This window comes from Mauremys mutica, chromosome 24 (genome assembly GCF_020497125.1).
Source record: "Mauremys mutica isolate MM-2020 ecotype Southern chromosome 24, ASM2049712v1, whole genome shotgun sequence".
Taxonomy (NCBI): domain Eukaryota; kingdom Metazoa; phylum Chordata; order Testudines; family Geoemydidae; genus Mauremys; species Mauremys mutica.
The window spans coordinates 1,053,260-1,072,278 of NC_059095.1; the positions used below are offsets into that span (position 1 = coordinate 1,053,260).

Below are 19,019 nucleotides of genomic sequence, written 5' to 3' on the forward strand. Positions count from 1 at the left end.
TGGGTTTTATTAGGATTTATTGAAGCAGCTCCAGGCTGCTGTATAAAAAACATTGTACAGAACTAGCTCGCGGGCCCTTGACAAAGTGTTAAGACATTTCATGCACTTGTCACTGGTGCTGCAAGAGAACCCAGAGGCCAGCTGCTCCTAGCTAGGAATCTTGCTCTGTCCCTGCCAGTGAACAACAGTTCCATTAGAAATACTGGTTTGCTTACTCACAGCTGTGAAACACCCACCTGCCTCCCACAGTGCTGTAGATCCTGGTGACAGCACGCGTTACTGGCAGTGCAGGGGCAGCTGTGGGAAACACAAAGGGATCCTCCCGTCTTAAGCTTATGCCTGCACTGAAAAAAGTGACAGTGTCTGTAAAGGAAAAGGACTACATCCCCGCAGCTCCTGCTGGGAGATCCCTTGCATGTAAGGGCAAGAATGGAAAATCTGTCCTTCCCTATCAGTTTCTCAAGGGAGAGCCGGGCAGCCAGCCTGGCTGGAGCTTTGCCCACCAAGCCCCCTTTAGAATCTATCCTAAGCCCTCCAAAACCAATGTGACTTTGCAACCAGTTATTTGACACCCAAAGGGACTGTCCTGCGCTGCACGCCTGGTGCTGATGGGTTCCATGTCCAGCGGGAAGGAGGACTGGATTGTGGGGCACCCCGATGACTTGATAGGTTGTGCTCCAGGTCTTGTGTGCCAATTCTTGGGGAAGCGGAACATGAAACTTGTTGCTCCTGGTGAAACCTGTAACGCAGAAGGGGCTGTCGTGAGAACGCTAAGCACTGAAACCAGAAACTGAGGCAAGGTCAGTGCTTAATTTGTGCCAGGGCTGAGCCCCGGCACTTCTGGGCTTGCTGCATCAGTTATGAATGTAAAAATAACATTGCGTAAAGCCCAGCACTTCATTACAAATTAAGCACTGGGCAAGGAGAGTCCACTCCCCTCAACCTGGCCTTGTGCAGCAAGCCTGCCCCCATCCAAAAAGGAATGCCCTATAAGGTGCAGGATTTTACAGGGAATATTTGGCTGCATCTAACAAACTCATCCAGACACAAGGACACAGGATCATGGGTAAGAAGTAGAATGAAAGGCCTAGTGATCTGTCCCACTTTGGCACCAACTCCACTGAGAGAGAGTCCACAAAGGGTTAATTCCTGTTCCAACTTTTTAAAAATTAAAATCTCCTGCAGCAGGAGTAAGTGGCATGAATGGGACCAGAGGATAATTAGAAGGAAGAGGCCTGTGTTTATATGCAGACAGGGCTTGTCTTACAAATGCAATTACAAGCCATACTGGGACTAAATCCCAGCTGTAATCTTGTTCTGGCACCAGCTCTCCTATCCCCACAAGTGACTGCTATTTGAGTGTTCCTGGCAGACTGACCCTGGCACCGTGAGGAGGAGTCTGCGCTAAAACAAACCAGTCTGTTATTTATGGCAACCAGCTCTATCTTTGGGCTGCTGCCGTTTGTTGCTGACAAACTGGGAGTTGCTCCATGATAACGTAGTGATCAGCAAGCCGGGCTGTCCCATACCGTGGACATCAAATCCCATCTGCAACAGCATTCCCCAAAGGCTTCATCTAGTGTAGGACTCTGGGGAAGTGCAGAGATGCCAGATGGAGCATTCTCCCCCTCCAGTTATGTATACAGCCCTCCTCTCTCTAATATCCTACGGCCTAGAGGGACTCTTCCTCCTTCACTGGTTGGAGTCTCCCACATCTGAAAGCTGGGGTTTGACAGCGAGGCTGCTGGGTAGAGAACTCGAGCCATGACAGAGCTCCCTCCCCCAGCGGGCAGCCCTTCTAGAGAGGCCATGCCAGCATCTCTCAGCCTGGAAGGTTTAACTGTCTGCTTCTGTGCCCTGCTGGAGCAGAGAGGTCCCCGGGGGTCAGCGTGAAGGGTAAGGACTTACTGTTCCAGTCTCAGGGCGAGGCTCAGGCAGACAGGTATTTCCAAGTGCTGACGAAGGCGGTGGGGATGAGGGAGTAGGGCACGGTAGTGACACTGCTCCAGGTGTCGGAGGAGGGGTCATAGCAGTCCAGAGTTTTGCAGCGCTGGGCCCCGCAATAGCCCCCTACCACGTAGAGCCTGTTCCCAGACGTGACAGCGCGACAGCTGATGCGTTTAGCAGTCACATCTCCGAATTTGGACCACTGGTAGGTGTCGCTGTGGAAGCGGTACGCGGAGCTGGCTGAGAACTCCGTGTCTCCCCCGATCACAATCACGTGGTTGCCCACTACAGCCGCAGCCGTGTAGCGCCAGGGCTGGGGACAGCTGGCAGGCACCGTCCAGCGGTTCTGGCCAGGGTCGAAGCACTGCACTTTGGGCAGCTTCTCCTGGTTCACGCTGGTGCCACCAAAGACAAACAGCTTCATTTTGGCCCCTACCACAGCAGCGTTGCTCACGCCCTCCCGGAGAGGGGCCACCAAGGACCACTTGTCCGACTGAGGGTCATAGTGTTCGACCTGCTTGAGAGAGACGGAGGGCGAAGCTGGGAAGGAGCCGCTCACCGCCGTGTGGCCTCCGACTACATAGAGACAGTGGTCCAGCTCAGCAGAGCCATGGCCAAACCGGGCCACCAGCATGGGCGCAGCTTTCGCCCACTCATCATGGAGAGTGTCATAAACCCAGACGTCTTTGGAGGCGCCGTTCTCGGAGCCCTTGCCGCCGGTGACGTACACTTTGCAGCCGAGGGCACAGGCGCTGCACTCCTTGCGCGGGCTTGGGATGTCAGTGCGGGGGATTATCTCGCTGGTTTGACGGTCAACCACATAGATTTTGTCACACACGAACGTCTGGCCCCCGAGCAGCAGCAGGGCCTGGCTGACCTTCCGAGGCTGGGCACAGAAACCCGTCACCAGCCCATCGTTCTGAAGGATCTTCATCTTGCAGCGCACGGCGTCGGCCACGATCTCCCCTCCCAGCTTGTGGCTGGTCACCAGCTCCTCGGAGGCCACCTGGTTCCGCAGGTAAGACTCTGGCAGGAGGGCCAGGCGGACTGAGCGCAACAGCTCTGGCAAGTCCTCGTGCCGCTGCGGCAAGTCATACCGGATCCAGCCGATGACAGCCTCGTACACCAGGCTCTCGTCCTCCACCTCCAGCTCCTCGCTCTCCACCAGCTCCAGCAGCTTGTCTTTGGGCAGCTGCAGGAAGTCATCAGTCCGGTAGAGAGACGCGAAGTTGGCCAGCGCCATCCTCCAGGACAGCTCCAGGAGCCTCTCACAGCAGTGGGCGTACGACAGCAGCAGCATGTTCAGGCAGTTGGCTGGGTGCAGGTTTTTCTCCAGGAAGTCAGCCGAGGCGTCGCGGATGTCCTGGAACTGCAGCATGTCTCCAGCCTCCAGCAGGGACTCTGCGTTCTCCTCGTTGATCAGCACCCGGGCCGAGTAGACGTAGTCCAGCAGCAGCTCCAGCACCTCCGGGTGCAGGGAATTGTGGAAGTTGACTTCCGTGTCTTTGCTTTCCTTCAGCCCCCCGCTGAACATGGCATCGAAGTACCGGCTGCAGGAGGCCAGCACAGCCCGGTGGCAGTGGAAGGCTTGGTTCCCCGCCCGGAGCACCACGTCGGTGAAGAGATGCCGCTTGCGCAGCAGGTTCAGCTGGGTCAGGAGGCTGTCGGCATGGCCCGGCTTGTGGAAGAGCTGGATGTTCATGGAGCCGGAGCTGGAGCGGGACTTGCGGTTCTCGTGACTGCTGACGGACATGGTCACAACGCTAGTCTGAAAGGAAAACAGCCGTGACCCTGGGCTCCAGAAACAAAATCCCCACCTGTTTCTCTCCTGCCTCCCCCAGGCGGCTCTGCGATGGACTCACACGGCCCCCGCTAAGTACCACATCCGCCCTGTCAGCTCCTGGAGAACACAGGAGGCAGCACGTTTGGCAGCACGGTGCCTGGAGCGTAGCCACTAGGCTCTGCTGAGAAGGTGGGTTCAGTGGAGTAACCCAAGTCCCAGAAGGAGAAGAAACTGAAGCAAAGAGGGGGAAAGTTCCAGGAAAACTGTGATTGCGGCCGAAGTGCAGGATGGCCAAGGGCCGCGTCCAGCACTAACGGTACCAGGGGCGGCCCTGCCAGCAGCAGCCTGTTCTCCGGTTCCAGCTCCGCCAGGTGAGGAGAACTCGACAAACCCAGGCAGAGCCTCCGTGGCGCCTCCCCCGCCCCGCGGGCAGCAGGGGTCGGGCCAGCCCCCCCCCTCCACCCAGAACGGCCCGAACACGCCCCCCCCCCGTCACTCCGGGCCTCTCTCGCGGGGCCCGGGGGGGGCAGCGCTGGCGGCGGCAGCGGGGGGCAATGGCCCCGTGCTGTGAAACAGGCCCCCGGGGCCCGCGGAAGCGCAGGAGGAATTAACCGCCCCCCCCGCCATGAACCCCCGCCCCGCCCCGCCCCGCCCGGCAGCGGCGCTCGGAGCTCGGGCCCGGCCCCGGTGACGGAATTGCTGCCCGGCCAGACCCGCGCCCGGGACGCCGAGCACCTGCCCGGGGACGGCGGCGCTACCCCGGCTCGGGGGGGGGGTGGTTCTGCCCGGGCGGGGGTCGCACCTGCCCTCCCCCCCCGCCGGGCGCTCGCAGGGCAGCGGCCCGGAGCCGCGCAAGCCCCAGCCTGGGGCCCCGACACGGGAGTCACGTGACCCGGGCACCGCCGTCCCCCCCACTCACCGCCGTCCTGGGACACGCTCGCTGGGCCCCGCGCTCGCGCTCCGGCTCTGGGCCGCCACCGTCCGCCTCGTGCCCTTCCCGAGTCGCCAGCCCCGCCCCCTCGTTAATATGCAGTGCCCTGAGCCAATCAACACCCGACGCCTGGGGCATGCGCGCTCGCCCGGCTGGAGGGGGCGGGGCCCCGGCGTCCTGCTCCAGCCCCGCGCCCGCTGGCCCCGCCCGGGCCGCCCTTGCGCCAGGCCTGGGAGCAGATGGGCGCAAAGCGCCGAGGCTGGAGCCGGGCCTGGCTACGGGGACTCGCTAGACACCAGCCCGGCCCAGGCTTGCGGCTGCCCCCCCCCCCCCGTAGGGCCGCCCTGCCGAGAGGCGGGTGGGCGCAGCTGCCGGTGCCGTAGGCATCCACCATTCCCACGGGGCGCCTCGTTCCGCAGCGGGCCCTGCGCCCCCAGCAGCGGGCTTGTAAGTCCCAGTGTGGCCAAGCGGTTGGAGCCCTTTCAAGCCACCCGCTACCAGCTCTGCCTCAGCTACAGCTACGCTGCCAAAAACTCCGAACCACAGGCACAGGCCTCACCCTCCCGGTCTACAGCCATAGGCGCCGGCTGTGCCGCTCCATATAGCCACGTAGGGGGCTGGAGCGTTGGCTCTGAAGCCAGGGAAGGGGGCGCAGCTGGGGGGAGGTAGCCCAAGCCACAATGTCTCCATGGCGGCCTTTTACTGCCCTAGCCTGAGCCCACGTCCATAGACCCAGGCGCAGCTGGGGGGAGGTAGCCCAAGCCACAATGTCTCCATGGCGGCCTTTTACTGCCCTAGCCTGAGCCCACGTCCATAGACCCAGGCGCTGAGATGTGCTGCTGCCAGGCCTTTTTTTAACCCTTTGCCTTCTAGCTGCACCCTAAGAGCGCAGTCTGCCAGCAGGCCTGAGTGGGGCGCGTTGCTTCTCCTGAAGCGTAGCAGCCACTGTAGGGGGCACATTCAGAACTGGCAGCACTGATGTGAAACTGCAACCCCCCTGGCCTGTTTTGAAGTGTGACACTGCCTTACAGTGCAACCCGGCCATACATAACTGGCTCCCCACTTGGAAAGAGGGGGCGGGGGTGCTCATTACACTCACCTCACCTTTGGGAACGGCTTTGAGTTCCACAGCTGGAAAGCAGTGCGTCGCCACAGTACTAACAGAGAAAGGGACGGTCATTTGCCACATAAGGACTCATGAACCCTGGCCTTGAAGACAGTATCTGAAAGCTGCATGGCCTCTGAACCTCTCCACTTGCAGTTTCAGAGCAGGATATCGTTTCGTTTCCTATGGGGGAGTGTTATTGACAGCTGGCCCTCAGTGAGCACAGATGTTCACTGGGTCTCACTGATAAAGGGCCATAAATGCAGGCACCATGGGGCTGAGCCATCACGATCAGGCACACACTATAAAGCTGAGTGGCTGATGGAAGGCCTTCCAGCACGTAGCTCACTGACACAGCATATCCACAGCCAACTAATCAGTTAAACCACTCATTGCGCAGCAAACATGCTTTCCTGTAATGTGGTAGACCAGGGACTGAATGGGCACAAAGGCCTAGTGGCAGTTGCAGAAGGGGAAAATGTATTACTGTTTCTCAGGCTCGTTCTGTGGTGGAGAGAGACATTCACCAGTCAGTGACTCTGCCTTCAAATCACTTGCTGGGGCATTTGGTGTGCAAATAAGAGCAGGTGAGCTGGAGTAAGTGCAGGGCTGGATAATCTCTGCAGCAAGCAACAGCTGCCTAATCAGTAAGTGATAAATAGTCAAAGGAAGCATTACTCTATGGTAAATTCTAACCATTCTAGAAAGGGTCATAGCTGGGGCCAGAACTAATTCAGAGAGCAGCCTTTACCATTTCAGAACTGGTCCGTAGTAGGACTCCAGCTACAGACACCCAAACTGATTTAAACCATGCTTAATCTGCATTAAGCTAATGCACCTCTCTCCCCGTGGCTCAGTGCTATAGTATCTGTGCTGCTGCCCACTGCTGGATACAACAAGCATGTGTACAAGGAAGCAGCTGTAAAATACTCATGAGATACTGTGGTGAAAAGTGGCCAATCTGATAGTAGCAGTGCAGCACTGATATGTTTAAGCATGGTTACTGCAGCCAAGGACAGGGTGCCACCTACCCACCCACTTCAAGGGAACAATACTGTCCCAGAAGTAGGGTTACTCAGGTCACCCATCCAGTTGGAGTGCACTGGAAGGTCCGAGACTAGTGATGCAGGGAGGGAAGAAAAAAAAACCCTCATCCAGACAAGGCTCTTGTGTGTCTCTTGCTGATGCTCTGCAGTCCAGATGCTTTGTTTCCTGTCAGTGACAGCAAGTGCTGAGCCAAGTCCAGCAACATGCTTCTTCCATGCCAATCACCACATGGCAGCAGGATGAACCAGGCAAGCAACCATGCAGAAAATAAGGTGAACCCAGAGGCGAACTTCCTGGAACGCTGGTATGTGATAGTGGCAGCTGCATGTTCATAGAATTTAAGTCAAGAAAGAACCATTAGATAGCTCACCTAGTCTTCTCTCCTGGATATCACAGCCCATTAAATTTCACCCAGTTACCTTGTACAGAGCCCCATAACTTGTTTGGCTAAATCATAACTTTCAGAAAGGCAGCCAGTGTTGACCTGAAGACAGCTAGAGATGGAGAAACCACCACTGCCCTTGGTAGCTTGTTCCAATGGTTAATCGTGCTCACTGTTAAAAAAATTGTTCCTTATTCTAATTTTAATTTGTCTGGCCTCAGCTTCCAACCTTTGGTTCTTGTTCTGATTTTCTCCACTAGAGACACTTTAGTGTCTGGTATTTTCTCCTGGTGAAGTACTTAGACCCTGTAATCAAGTCACCTCTCAATCTTCTTTTTGATAAGCTAAACAAATTGAATTCTTTAAGTCTTTCTCTATAATTTTCTCCAGCACCCACATCACTTTTGTGGCTCTTTTCTGCACCCTCTCTAGTTCTTCATTTTAAAATATGGACACTAGAAGTGGACTAGTATTGGTCTCACCAATGCTGTATACAGAGGTAAAATCACCTCTCCCACTCGCTACTCCCTTGTTTACACATCCAAGGATTGCATTAGCCCATTTTGCCACGGCTTTGGCCTGGGAGCTCAGATTCAGTTGCTCGCCCACTATGACCTCTAAATCCTTTCAATCATTGCTTTCCAGAATGTAGTCCATTCTGCGAGTATGGCCTTCTTTCCTTTTTTGGAAATGTAGAACTTTGCATTGGGCTATATTAAAATGCATTTTGTGTGGCTAGGCCCAATTTACCAAGTGATCCAGATCACTCCATGTGACTGCCCTCGTCTCATCATTATTGATCAGTCCGCCAATCTCTAGGTCATCTGCAAATTTTGTCAGCAGTGATTTATCTTCATCTGGAAGTAACTGTTGAATAGCTTTGGATTTAGCACCAATCCCTGCTGTTTCCCACTAAAAACACCCCCATTTGATGATGATTCCCCACTGACAACTACTCTGAGATCTGTCAGCCAGTTTTTAATACATTTAATGTGTGCTTTATTGATACTGTATGTTAATGTGCTACATGGGAGATTCAGCACCCCTCGGAACAAGCAGGTGAGCAGCACAGCCCAAACAATATATCTCCAAGACATCAGCATGGAGGCCATGGAAAATCCTCTGTGATGGAAGGTTAGATAAGGAACAGTCTGCACCTGTCCTTGGGCAGGTTTAGCTAACACAGTACAGCTTCAGCCATAATATATTCTGCTGTTTCAGAGCAGCTTGGAACCAGCAAAGGCCAGATAAAAAGAGTTTCTCTCTAGCTCTGAACAGTAATGATCAAATCCTCAGGCTATGCTTTGTAGTGTTCACTTCCTTTATTACTGGCACTGCCAGAGAAATAATTGTAAATATGATCTTTGGTGCAAGCTCTGATCTTAGCATTCAGTCAGGTTGATCCATTACAAGGATATTAAATATGTATTTGATTTATTTTTTTTAAGAAAGTCTGTTGGCTGGGGTGGAGCCTGACAGAAGAGCACCCACTGGAGAACCCCATACTGCGGCTGATGTTCCATGTGACAGCATCTGAAGGTACACTGGATTTGACCAGTACAGGCAAAAGGTTTCCATTTCTAGCATAAAGGGCTACCTAGGATACTGATAACTAGCACTTCATCATATCACATGCGGCCTGAGCAATAGAGAATGCCATGAAAACAGACCCTTTAAACATCTGCTTCTGTTTTGTAGCTAGCAGCTCTGACCTTGGGGGCCTAGGACCAGGATATTTTACAGGAGAAACACCATCTCCATAGACTGAAGACAAGCAAGCAAAACCCACTTCAGATCAGATGTCCCTGGCTGCGCCTGCCAAGGCAATTTGGAAACTGACAGATACTTGGCATGCTCCTTTACAGCTCCTGGCATCAATCAGGAATGCTTAGATCAGAGCAAGAGGGTAAGCTTGTGGAGTTCTCTCTTTTGAGTTTCACAAGTCATAATTGTGTCCATTTCCCCACCCCACAATGAGTTTCCAGACTTGTCTCATGTTCAAGACAACACGGGAGGTGACATCACCACCTTTTGGGGGTGTGGGGACAAAATGAGAGAAGTCACTTGCTGTTGCTGATTTAATTTTTCCCATCTTTTGGAAAACCTCAGAGTCAGTCTCTCCTAATGGTAATCATCATTTCATTCGCCCTCATACCACAGAGCATATCGATCAGAGCTGAGATTTCTCCCTATACAGAGGATGCAGTTAAAAGATTCCTGCCCTGATGAGGAAGAGCTATCAACACGTTAACCCTAAGTAATCATATTACAGAGACCTTCTGATCACATTCTAATTACATACTGCACTGATCCATAACGGGAAGCATTCATACTTTACCCACAAAAAACTTAGCCTCCTGAAGCTGACCCCATGGTTCACACAGCCCCAGAACCTGCCCCTACAGATGTTTGATAGACACCAATCAGGGAAGATATGGTCCCCATGAGACCCACTAGCCATGGAGGAAACTGTCCAGCCCAAAGAAATCCTGGAGGCAGCCAGTGGACAGCATTGGAGAGATCTGCCATATTGCTGAGGATGCTCAAGACTTCAGATTTCACTTGGGTGTCTATTTCCTTTTGACTCTGCTCCAAGGATTCACTGTGGGGAGAAAAAGGCAGAAATATATCCATCCTCCAGTCTGCCACTAGGGACTCTGGCAGAGTCACATGGCTGAAATCCCCATGATGTGTGCAGTGACTTTCAGAGAGGAAAAGTATCAGAACAAATGATTCAAGCATGGACAGGAGGATGTGTTTACATCTGTAAATCTATAATTGTCTATTCCTTGCCCCATCTGCCTGATAGACTCAAAATTATTGCAACAAATCCTAGAAGTTCTCTGCTGAACAACAGTTCTTTTCTCTGAAAATTCAACATCTGCTTGGAGTAGTATTCTCCTGTCCTGTACCACCTCAGCACAACGATGTCCATTACCTCTCCCTCATCTTAGCCTCTTGAAGCTGACCCCATGATTCACACAGCCCCAGAACCTGCCCCTACAGATGTTTGGTAGACACCAGTCAGGGAAGATATGGTCCCCATGAGACCCACTAGCATCTGGAAGATTAGCATCCTCTCTTTCATTGCAAGGACACCTGCTTTTGGTCCGATATCTTACTAACCTCAAAGGCACAGCATTACTTAAAAGAGTATCACATATGTTGCAAGGGGATTAATTCCAGCTCATTTGGGATCTACAGCAATAGCTGTGTCTCTTCTCCTGATCCACATTTACATTTGGGAAGCCAGTGAGACCAGATAATAGCAGAAGGTTTTAGGAAACACTAATGTGTATTGTGCATAATTATAAAGTAGACACAGAGGCTGAGAAGCATCTTCTCAGGAAATGTTAACTGATCAATTATCAGTAAGCAAGTTTCTGAGTACAGGCTTCCTCATTTGAGATTGATAAGTAATAATCAGTTTCACCTTGGGTGAGCTACTTCAGGCGATAAGGAGTATGTGTTAAAACGACTATATTACATAGGACAGAATGCATACCCAGTGCAATTTCTCAGCTTCCTTCTTAGCTGAAACAGAATTCTGAGAGACCTGAAAACAAGAGAGAGATGATGGTAAGAGTCCAAGCTGTCTGTGACCAAGAGAGACTCTGACACCATCACCCCTTGAATGCTAAGGGTCCATCTTAATAAGAACCACCAAATGCTAGCACTAGTCTTTGCCATAGGTAGAGGCATCCTTGTTATAACAGGTTGTATTGCCTACAGGAACGGAAAAGCATTGTTCTACAACAATGATAAGCTACAGGGGGTTAGCCTTGGGCTAGATCAGAAGCAGCATGATACTCTCCCTCTCAAGAGCTCAAATTCTTTCTTGCCAGTCTGATCAAAACCAAATTCTAAGCTTGGTACCAATTTTTCTAGATTTACCTGAACTTTGGGCTTCTAAATAATGTAAGGAATATGGAATAAAAGGCCAGGGACAATAAACTGTACTTAGTGAAAAAATGTTTTAAATAACATCTATCATGCAGCAAAAACAACTGCTGGGGCCCTACCAGGGAGAGAAGATTCTGATGTCCTTCATAGCTGTAAAGTTGCTTACAGCTAATTTTGCAGAGGAAGTTTGTCTGAATCTGCCACCAGAGCTTCTACATGGAGCAAGCAACTGGAGTAATGTTCAAGCTACTCAATTTAGCTGGAATAAAAATGCCCTTTTAAAATTGTATGGATTAATGTAGTTCTTAGATCAGGGTTTACTGATGGATAAGTAGTAGGGTTTCAGCCCCTCACTATAACTCAGAGAATTCTTCCTTCTCCATGTGGGAAGGAGAATAATGTGGAAAGTTTGATTTTACTAATGCATAAGGACATAATTATGGCCATACTATGGCAGATCAATGCCTGTCTTGCTCAGTAGTCTGTCGTTTGCCAGTGGCTGGTGCTGGATGCTCCAGGAGTCAATTGAAAAAGGCAATTTATCAAGTGATCCATCCCTGTCAGCCACTCCCAGCTTCTAGCAGTCAGAGGTTTAGGGACATTCAGAGCATGGGGTTGCATCCCTGATCATCTGGGCAAATAGCCACTGATGGACCATACTCCATGATTTTATCTACTTCTTTTTTGATCCTAGTTATACTTTTGGCCTTCACAACATCCCCTGGCAACACATTCCACAGGTTGACTGGGCATTGCGTAGGCTTGCCAGCCCTCCAGGATTGTCCTGGAGTCTCCAGGAATTAAAGATTAATCTTTAATTAAAGATTGTCATGTGATGAAACCTCCAGGAATATGTCCAACCAAAATTGGCAACCCTAGCATCTATATGGCATTGTGGGAAGAAGTACTTTAGGCTGTTTGTTTTAAACCAGCAGCTTATTCATTTCACTGAGGTGACAGAGTCCTGTAGTATCTTACAGACTAACATATATTGGAGCATAAGCTTTTGTGGGTGAACACCCGCTTTGTCAGATGCCAGACTAACACGGCTACCCCTCTGATACATTTCACTGAAGGTGACCCTGTTTTGTGTAGCAGTAAATAACACTTCCTTATTCACTTTTTCTACACCACTCATGATTTTATAGACCTCTATCATATCCTCCCTTTGTTGGCTCTTGCTTAAGATGAACAATCCCAATATTTTTAATCTCTTTTCATGTGGAAGTTGTTCCATACCCCTAATCATTTCTGTTGCCCATCTCTGAACTTTTTCTAATTCTAATATATGTTTTTGGAGATGAGGTGACCAGATCTGCATATAGTATTCAAGGTGCAGCTGTACTATGGATTTATTAAGTGGCATTATGATATTTTCTGTCTTATTATCTATCCCTTTCCTAATGCTTCCTAACATTGTTAGCTTTTTTGACTGCTGCCATACATTAAAGCTGCTGTTTTCAGAGAACTATCCACAATTACTCCAAGAACACTTTCTTAAGTGGTAACAGCAGAAAGTTAACTCTTAATGCGGAAACCAGAGGATTCACTTACTACACCAAGAAAAACGGAAATGGGGAAAAACTATTTTGAGATAATTTTACAGAAGAATCCAATTTGGTTTACAATTGAATCATATTAACCAGCTAAACATCTGGCTAACGGAAGGGAGGGCTCTTTCAGGATTCCCATGTTTTCCCACTTGACCTCATTTGCTTGTGTTGGAAACTGAATTGTTTTCCCCATTTGCTATTTCATTAGATGGGATAAACAACGTAACTAGGAAACAGCTCACATAAAAGTGACCTACAAACTGGGTGTGACTGGAAGGATGTGTATCGTTTAGGGATCAGAAAAAAAGAAAACCATCTGAAAGGGTTTTTATTGTCAGAAGAGGAGATGGGGCAATTCTGGTTATGTTTTAGTTTAGAAACAGCACATGTGCCAGCTCAGTCTTCCTCAAAACATATACAAGAACTGAATCTTTAGTGTAAAATAGAAGATGAAGAAAACTTAAAATCTTCCAGGCCTTCACTTATAAGGCAGCCAAAAAAAAGGGCATCAGTCCCATCTCCTTCCCCACACACATTTGCAGGCCCCTTTTAAGGCAGAGCTTTTATTTGCCTCTTCCCCTACAACAAGAAATAAATTGATAGGTGTGGAAGATATTTATTTTTTCATCCTGGTGGGTGGGTGGGTGAGCAGATTGTCTCTGGATTAGAAAAGTCTCATGATTATTTAGCAATACAGTAATAATCACCTCTAAGGATTTACCAATACCCTACAGGCTAGGAGGATTTCTAGCACTATATTTTAGGATCACTCAAAATCCCCTTAGTTTCCAGGGTGTCTGTTACAAATAGCACAGCTTCCTTCTGAAGATGGATGCCAAGGCTTCTAATTCTGAGGAGGAGTTAAAACTTCAGAAGAGTAACAACAAGGTTAGTAGATAATCCAAAGCCACAGTGTTCCATTGCCCAGCCCCCAGGAGCAGCCAGAGCCCCTCCTAAGATCTGTGGCCAGTAAGCCTTTCTGCCAGGCCCCAGAAGCGGAGAGAGTGTTCTCCTCATACCCCTTTAAGAGCTGCATCAAGTGAACATTACCGTACAATGCCCAGGACTAGGGAGAGCCCCCAGAAAGCTGTGCTTAATGTCCACCACTTGTGTGAGTTTGTGCGAATAACATCAGCATCAGCAGCCCATGCTACGTGCTCACAGGGGTAGTAGAGCTGATCAGCCAGGTTATTGAGGACAGAGAGCCAGCGGACAATGGTATCTTCTTCCTGTAGCACAGAGACAGGCAAGAACTTAATACTGGCTGCTTTCTTGCATAAACACCACAGGTTAGACCAGGGGTCTCAAACTCAAATGACCCCGAGGGCCGCATGAGGACGAGTGCATTGGCCCGAGGGCCGCATCACTGACACGCCCCCTTGCTGCCCCTGGCCCCACCCCCAATCCACCCCTTCCATGAGGCTCCGCCCCTGCCCTGTCTCTTCTCCACCTCCTCCCCTAAGTGCGCGGCTCCCCGCTCCTCCCCCCTCCCTCCTGAAAAGTGCTAAGCACCACCAACAGCTGTTTGGCGGCTTGGCGGCGGGAAGCGCCAGGAGCCCTCTGATTCCCAGCCGCTGCGGGCAGCTCGGAGCCTTCTGATTCCCAGCCGCGGCTGGGAGTTAAAGGGCTCTGGGCTCCCCGCCGCGGGGGGCAGCTCGGAGCCTTCTGATTCCCAGCCGCGGCTGGGAGTTAAAAGGCTCTGGGCTCCCCGCCACCGCGGGCAGCTCGGAGCCTGCCGCGGCTGGGAGTTAAAAGGCTCTGGGCTCCCCGCCGCCGCGGGCAGCTCGGAGCCTTCTGATTCCCAGCCGCGGCTGGGAGTTAAAAGGCTCTGGGCTCCCCGCCGCGGCGGGCAGCTCGGAGCCTGCCGGGGCTGGGAGTTAAAGGGCTCTGGGCTCCCCGCCGCGGCGGGCAGCTCGGAGCCTTCTGATTCCCAGCCGCGGCTGGGAGTTAAAAGGCTCTGGGCTCCCCGCCGCGGCGGGCAGCTCGGAGCCTGCCGGGGCTGGGAGTTAAAGGGCTCTGGGCTCCCCGCCGCGGCGGGCAGCTCGGAGCCTTCTGATTCCCAGCCGCGGCTGGGAGTTAAAGGGCTCTGGGCTCCCCGCCGCGGCGGGCAGCTCGGAGCCTTCCGATTCCCAGCCGCGGCTGGGAGTTAAAAGGCTCTGGGCTCCCCGCCGCGCGGGGCATCTCGGAGCCGTCCGATTCCCAGCCGCGGCTGGGAGTTAAAAGGCTCTGGGCTCCCCGCCGCGGCGGGCAGCTCGGAGCCTTCCGATTCCCAGCCGCGGCTGGGAGTTAAAAGGCTCTGGGCTCCCCGCCGCGGCGGGCAGCTCGGAGCCTTCCGATTCCCAGCCGCGGCTGGGAGTTAAAAGGCTCTGGGCTCCCCGCCGCGGCGGGCAGCTCGGAGCCTTCCGATTCCCAGCCGCGGCTGGGAGTTAAAAGGCTCTGGGCTCCCCACTCTAGAGCCGGCCCTGGTGGGGGAGCTCCGCGGGCCGCAGGGAAGAGCTCCGCGGGCCGCATGCGGCCCGCGGGCCGCGTGTTTGAGACCCCTGGGTTAGACTGTACACTACACCTTGCAGCAGCGTTGCTAATCCAGTTTCCTTGCAGCCCTGAGAACAAGTTTACCTCTTTCTGAGAATGGAGAATAAAAACAAGGCACATCACTAACATATCCTGTATTTTATATCCAGCATACGGCAATAATCTTGCACACAGTTTCTGATGAATATCCATCAAGCAGGGACTCTCAGCTGAGCCAGCAAGGGACATCTCTGCAGGAATTTCCACAAAGGCCAGCAAGGATTTTGCTCTCACCCTATTTTGTTGTTGTTTAAAAAATAAACATTTCATGATGATGAAAAGTGAGGGAGTGAGAGCCCTGGAGGCTGCTGTTCTGCTATAATTTGTATTATGGAGCCCACTGTGCTAGGCACTGTGCAGGCTGAATACAAGTACGGTCCTTGCCCCAAGGAGCTTACAATCTCAGAATATGAAAAGAAACAAGGGATAGAAACAGATGTGGAGTAAAAGGAAATAATGAGATGCAATTGGTCACTATGATAGACCGTGGTCTCAGCACACCAGTGATCTAGCTGCTGTCAAGTTTTTTGTAAGCATCATGCCAGAGAAGAGTTTTAAGGAGAGATTTAAAGGTGGATAATGAGGTAGCTTTAAGTTTACAGAGCACGCCTTCCATGTGAGGGGCAACATGGGAGAAAACAGGAAAGTGGCTGTTTGAAAATGTAACAAGTGGGTGAGGAAGGCTGGCATTATAAGCCACTGGGAAGTAGAAGTCAACCTTTTGCTACTGCAAGATGATGGGTAGGGTAGAGATAGGCCTTGGAATTGAAGGCTGGATTGGAACCAGAGACTTCCACGGCCTTTTAACACTCCCCTGAGGGAGCTAGGCCAGGGTCCCACACTTCTGAAGTTGCTTGCACTTGTATAGCAATTACAGGAGAAGCCTGTATTTGTTTTGAAATACAAAGAACATTGAAGTTTACAAATACTATTTCTTGGAATGTGCTTAGTCCAAAATACATTTTAGTGAACAGGGTAGCTTGCAAGCTTGAGAAAGCGAGCCTAAGCACGATCCTGTCTGTAACATTCGCTTTGAAACGCCACTGTATCTTAGTACAGTCGTGGAAAACTCTAAGGTTAGAGTGTGAGTTGCCAATGGCGACAGGGCCCATGTCTTCCTGGGGGTCTGTACAGCACTCAGTGCGACAGGGCCTGAGCCCAATGGGAGATACCACAATTCAAATAAACAATACAAATACTTCAGAGAAATACATGGTAGCTGAGGCCCCTGGGCACAGGAGAGGTCCTTACAACTTAGGTAATGCTGCACAGCAGGCCCAAGCCTGCAGGGGGACCAGATGTCTAGGTATCTGTATGGCCTCCATCACCTGCATGCGCTGCTTCCTCACAGTCAGCAGAGGGGGGAGCGCACAGCATTTTGCAGGATTAGGCCCTTGGATGTCGAGCGCCACAGGGCACTTGGTCTCCCACAGCACTGGGTGCCCTGTCTACCCCTGATCCCAGGGGAGAAGGGGGGCAGGCTGCACCTGCTGTGGGGGAGTGGCTCAACCTCCCACGCCTGGGGAATGGGGCAGGGGGGCTGGTTACCTTGGCACCCAGCCCATAGTGGCGGCTGTAGGCGAGCATGGCGAGATCATCAAAGAGGCGCAGCACCGTCCGGCAGTGGCTCAGCTGGGCCGACACAGCCAGGAGCCTCCTGCCCATCTCTGACTCCGTGGGGCTTTTCCGGGCCAGGACCCCCCCGGCCAGCTGGCAGCCATAGCACAGGGTCCGGATCTGGGGGGAAGGGGACGGTTAGCGCCACGGTACGGGCCAGTGACTGCGACTCGCAACCGTGCCCCCCATATGTCCCACGTCTCCCCTCGGGAACCCGACCGCCCCCCGGGGGGACGAGACAGCACCGCTCCCGCAAACGCCGCCTCCCGGGCGGGGGGGGCGTCACGCACCACTCGGTCGCGGCCCCGGTACGACTCCAGCACCGAGACCAGGCTGCTGAGCGGGTCCGCAGCGGCCGCCATGGCAACACTTCCGGGTTACTAGCAGCCATCAGGCCGTACGTTAGCAGCGTGATGACGTTAGGGCACCCAGCATGCAACACGGGGTGGCGCGGTGCCTGCTGGGGGATCGCTGTCGCTATGGGGACCGTGCCCCTTCCCTGTGTGCGACGGGGCGGGCTCTGGCTCTGGCTCTGGCTAGGCCGCAGCTCCCCTGCCACGAGCGGCCCAGAGGCAGCCGGGACTGGCTGGAGCCTGGGCGGGCAGGGCCTGTGCGTCCCCGGCCCCCTGTAACTCCAGTGCCCCTCAGCAGGCGGGTGGCGCCTCGCTCCCCCAGGCCCTGTGGTGGGTCCACTCGAGACGCCGCTGGGGCGAGCGCCACGTGCTGTCTGTTACCAGCTTCCCGGTGATACTAATCCTCCAGGCCTGTTTCCATGGGCGCTCCCCCCCCCCAGCAGCTTTTGTCGGGGGGGGGTCTTGTTCACAGCCGGGGGGCAGGTGGCATGGGGTGGGTAGCCAGTGGGCTCGCTGCAGCCCGAGGGGTCAGCGCAGCCCTGGAGAGCAAAGTCCTTCACAGCCTGCAGCAGTGCCAGCATTGCCAGCGTACATCCTGCAAAGGAATGAACACCCTTCCTGGGTGTTACTGCTGAGGCTGCCTGGGAGTGCCCTTTCATGGGCAGCGGAGCTGGTGGCTGAGGATTTGTAATCCCTATTGACCTGGGCCTGAAAGTCTCCATATCCTTTTCCCAGTCTGTTGCTGCATGATCTGGTAGTTCCCAAACCCTGGGTGAAGAACACTGGGATTGTGATATGAACTAGCAACTTCTTGAGAGTGTGTGAGAAACAGCTAGGTTGTGTAAATGTGATGTGTGGTTCTTCTACTCTGAAGCTGACCTCATATCCCCTTCTCCCACATTACTGGTTCAGCCCCTGCCAGCCCAGGGAGCAGAGCTACCATACTCTGCACATTTCATTCCGTATCTGTTCTGTGTGTACCTCCTGCTCAGCAGCTTTGCTGAATCAGGCCTCATGTTTGTGAATGAAGGTATGGTAGCTCTGCTCTCTGGGCTGGGATAGAGGGCTGTTAACTGGCTGATTTACCTTTGATGTCACAATTCCACAATGTCACCACCAACCATGAGCTTTTTGGGGGGCAGGAGACCGGGGTTTGACAGGGATGGTACTGATCTTGCCTATGCTAGGCTTAGGCTACCAGTTCATAAGCAGACGTAGCACTGCTGCTTCTCTGAAATCTTGTGGCACTGGCACCTGTAACTTACCCTCCCGGACGCATGTTCTTCTTTTTAGCCCTCTTACTCTCCAGTAATTTCTGATTCTTGTTCTCACTTTCTCCATCTTTGTTACTCCAGATATCATCATCTTCACCTCTCCGCTGCTGAGATTCCATTATGACATGATGCTTTTATGATAATGTCACAGGACACTGAAAATTCTGCAGTTGATTGTTTAGCTTTGGCTGGAGATGAGTTACAGTCAACTTTTCTCAAGCGCAATGAATGGATGAGGGGTACCGTTTGAGGGTTCAAAGAAAGAGAAACATTGATTAGCATTATTGTGTGAGGCCACACTTCTGTTGTCAGATTCTAGTTAGTGTGTGAACTCCTGCTGAGCCAGCTCCCTTTTTAGGATTTGCCCCATGGGCTGTTACTCACTGGGTTTACGTTGTCTTCAGTTTTTCTTTTCTAAGTCTAAATAATTCCTTTTCTTGTCTGGGGTTTTGTGTTTGATGCATATGGCCAATTTATGGCTATTTAGGTTGTACTCTTGGGGATAGGGCCTATTATTTCCTTGGAAGCATGTACCAGCACAATGATTGCTGAT

The 19,019-nt window shown here is 52.4% G+C and overlaps 2 protein-coding genes across 12 annotated transcripts in view; one reads left to right on the forward strand and one right to left on the reverse strand.

The window, feature by feature from the left end:
• On the reverse strand, positions 1 to 18,588 carry LOC123355731 (ectoderm-neural cortex protein 1-like). 8 transcript variants are annotated; one of them, XM_044998327.1, is made up of 5 exons: positions 17,130 to 17,260; positions 16,771 to 16,959; positions 13,702 to 13,880; positions 10,701 to 10,751; positions 8,169 to 9,797 (listed from the first exon to the last, which is right to left on the reverse strand). In XM_044998327.1, exons 1-5 carry the CDS (start codon positions 17,199 to 17,201, stop codon positions 9,572 to 9,574), a joined length of 717 nt encoding a protein of 238 aa, XP_044854262.1. In that variant the 5' UTR covers positions 17,202 to 17,260; the 3' UTR covers positions 8,169 to 9,571. The 8 variants fall into 8 exon arrangements, with proteins under 8 accessions (XP_044854255.1, XP_044854254.1, XP_044854261.1 ...); XM_044998320.1 differs by lacking the exons at positions 8,169 to 9,797; positions 10,701 to 10,751; positions 13,702 to 13,880; positions 17,130 to 17,260 and adding exons at positions 1 to 739; positions 1,909 to 3,715; positions 18,458 to 18,588; XM_044998319.1 differs by lacking the exons at positions 8,169 to 9,797; positions 10,701 to 10,751; positions 13,702 to 13,880 and adding exons at positions 1 to 739; positions 1,909 to 3,715.
• Positions 17,325 to 19,019, forward strand: part of TEX45 (testis expressed 45) — a 12,541-nt gene continuing 10,846 nt past the window's right edge. The window contains exon 1 of one of the 4 annotated variants that reach the window (XM_044998328.1): positions 17,325 to 17,522. The gene's annotated coding sequence lies outside the window, so the exon portion shown is untranslated. Of the gene's footprint in view, positions 17,523 to 18,590; positions 18,755 to 19,019 lie in introns of those variants that run through there. The other 3 variants (XM_044998330.1, XM_044998329.1, XM_044998331.1) reach the window with 3 other exon arrangements.

What these genes read in the sequence shown, in the direction of transcription:
- LOC123355731 (XM_044998319.1), bottom strand. Translation starts at nt 17,201, where the DNA reads ATGGCGGCCGCTGCGGACCCGCTCAGCAGCCTGGTCTCGGTGCTGGAG. An exon ending in ACCGGGGCCGCGACCGAGTG is followed by an intron (nt 16,960 to 17,129) that starts GTGCGTGACGCC and finishes CCTTCCCCCCAG; the next exon opens with ATCCGGACCCTGTGCTATGG. An exon ending in ACTATGGGCTGGGTGCCAAG is followed by an intron (nt 3,716 to 16,770) that starts GTAACCAGCCCC and finishes TTTTCCTTTCAG; the next exon opens with ACTAGCGTTGTGACCATGTC.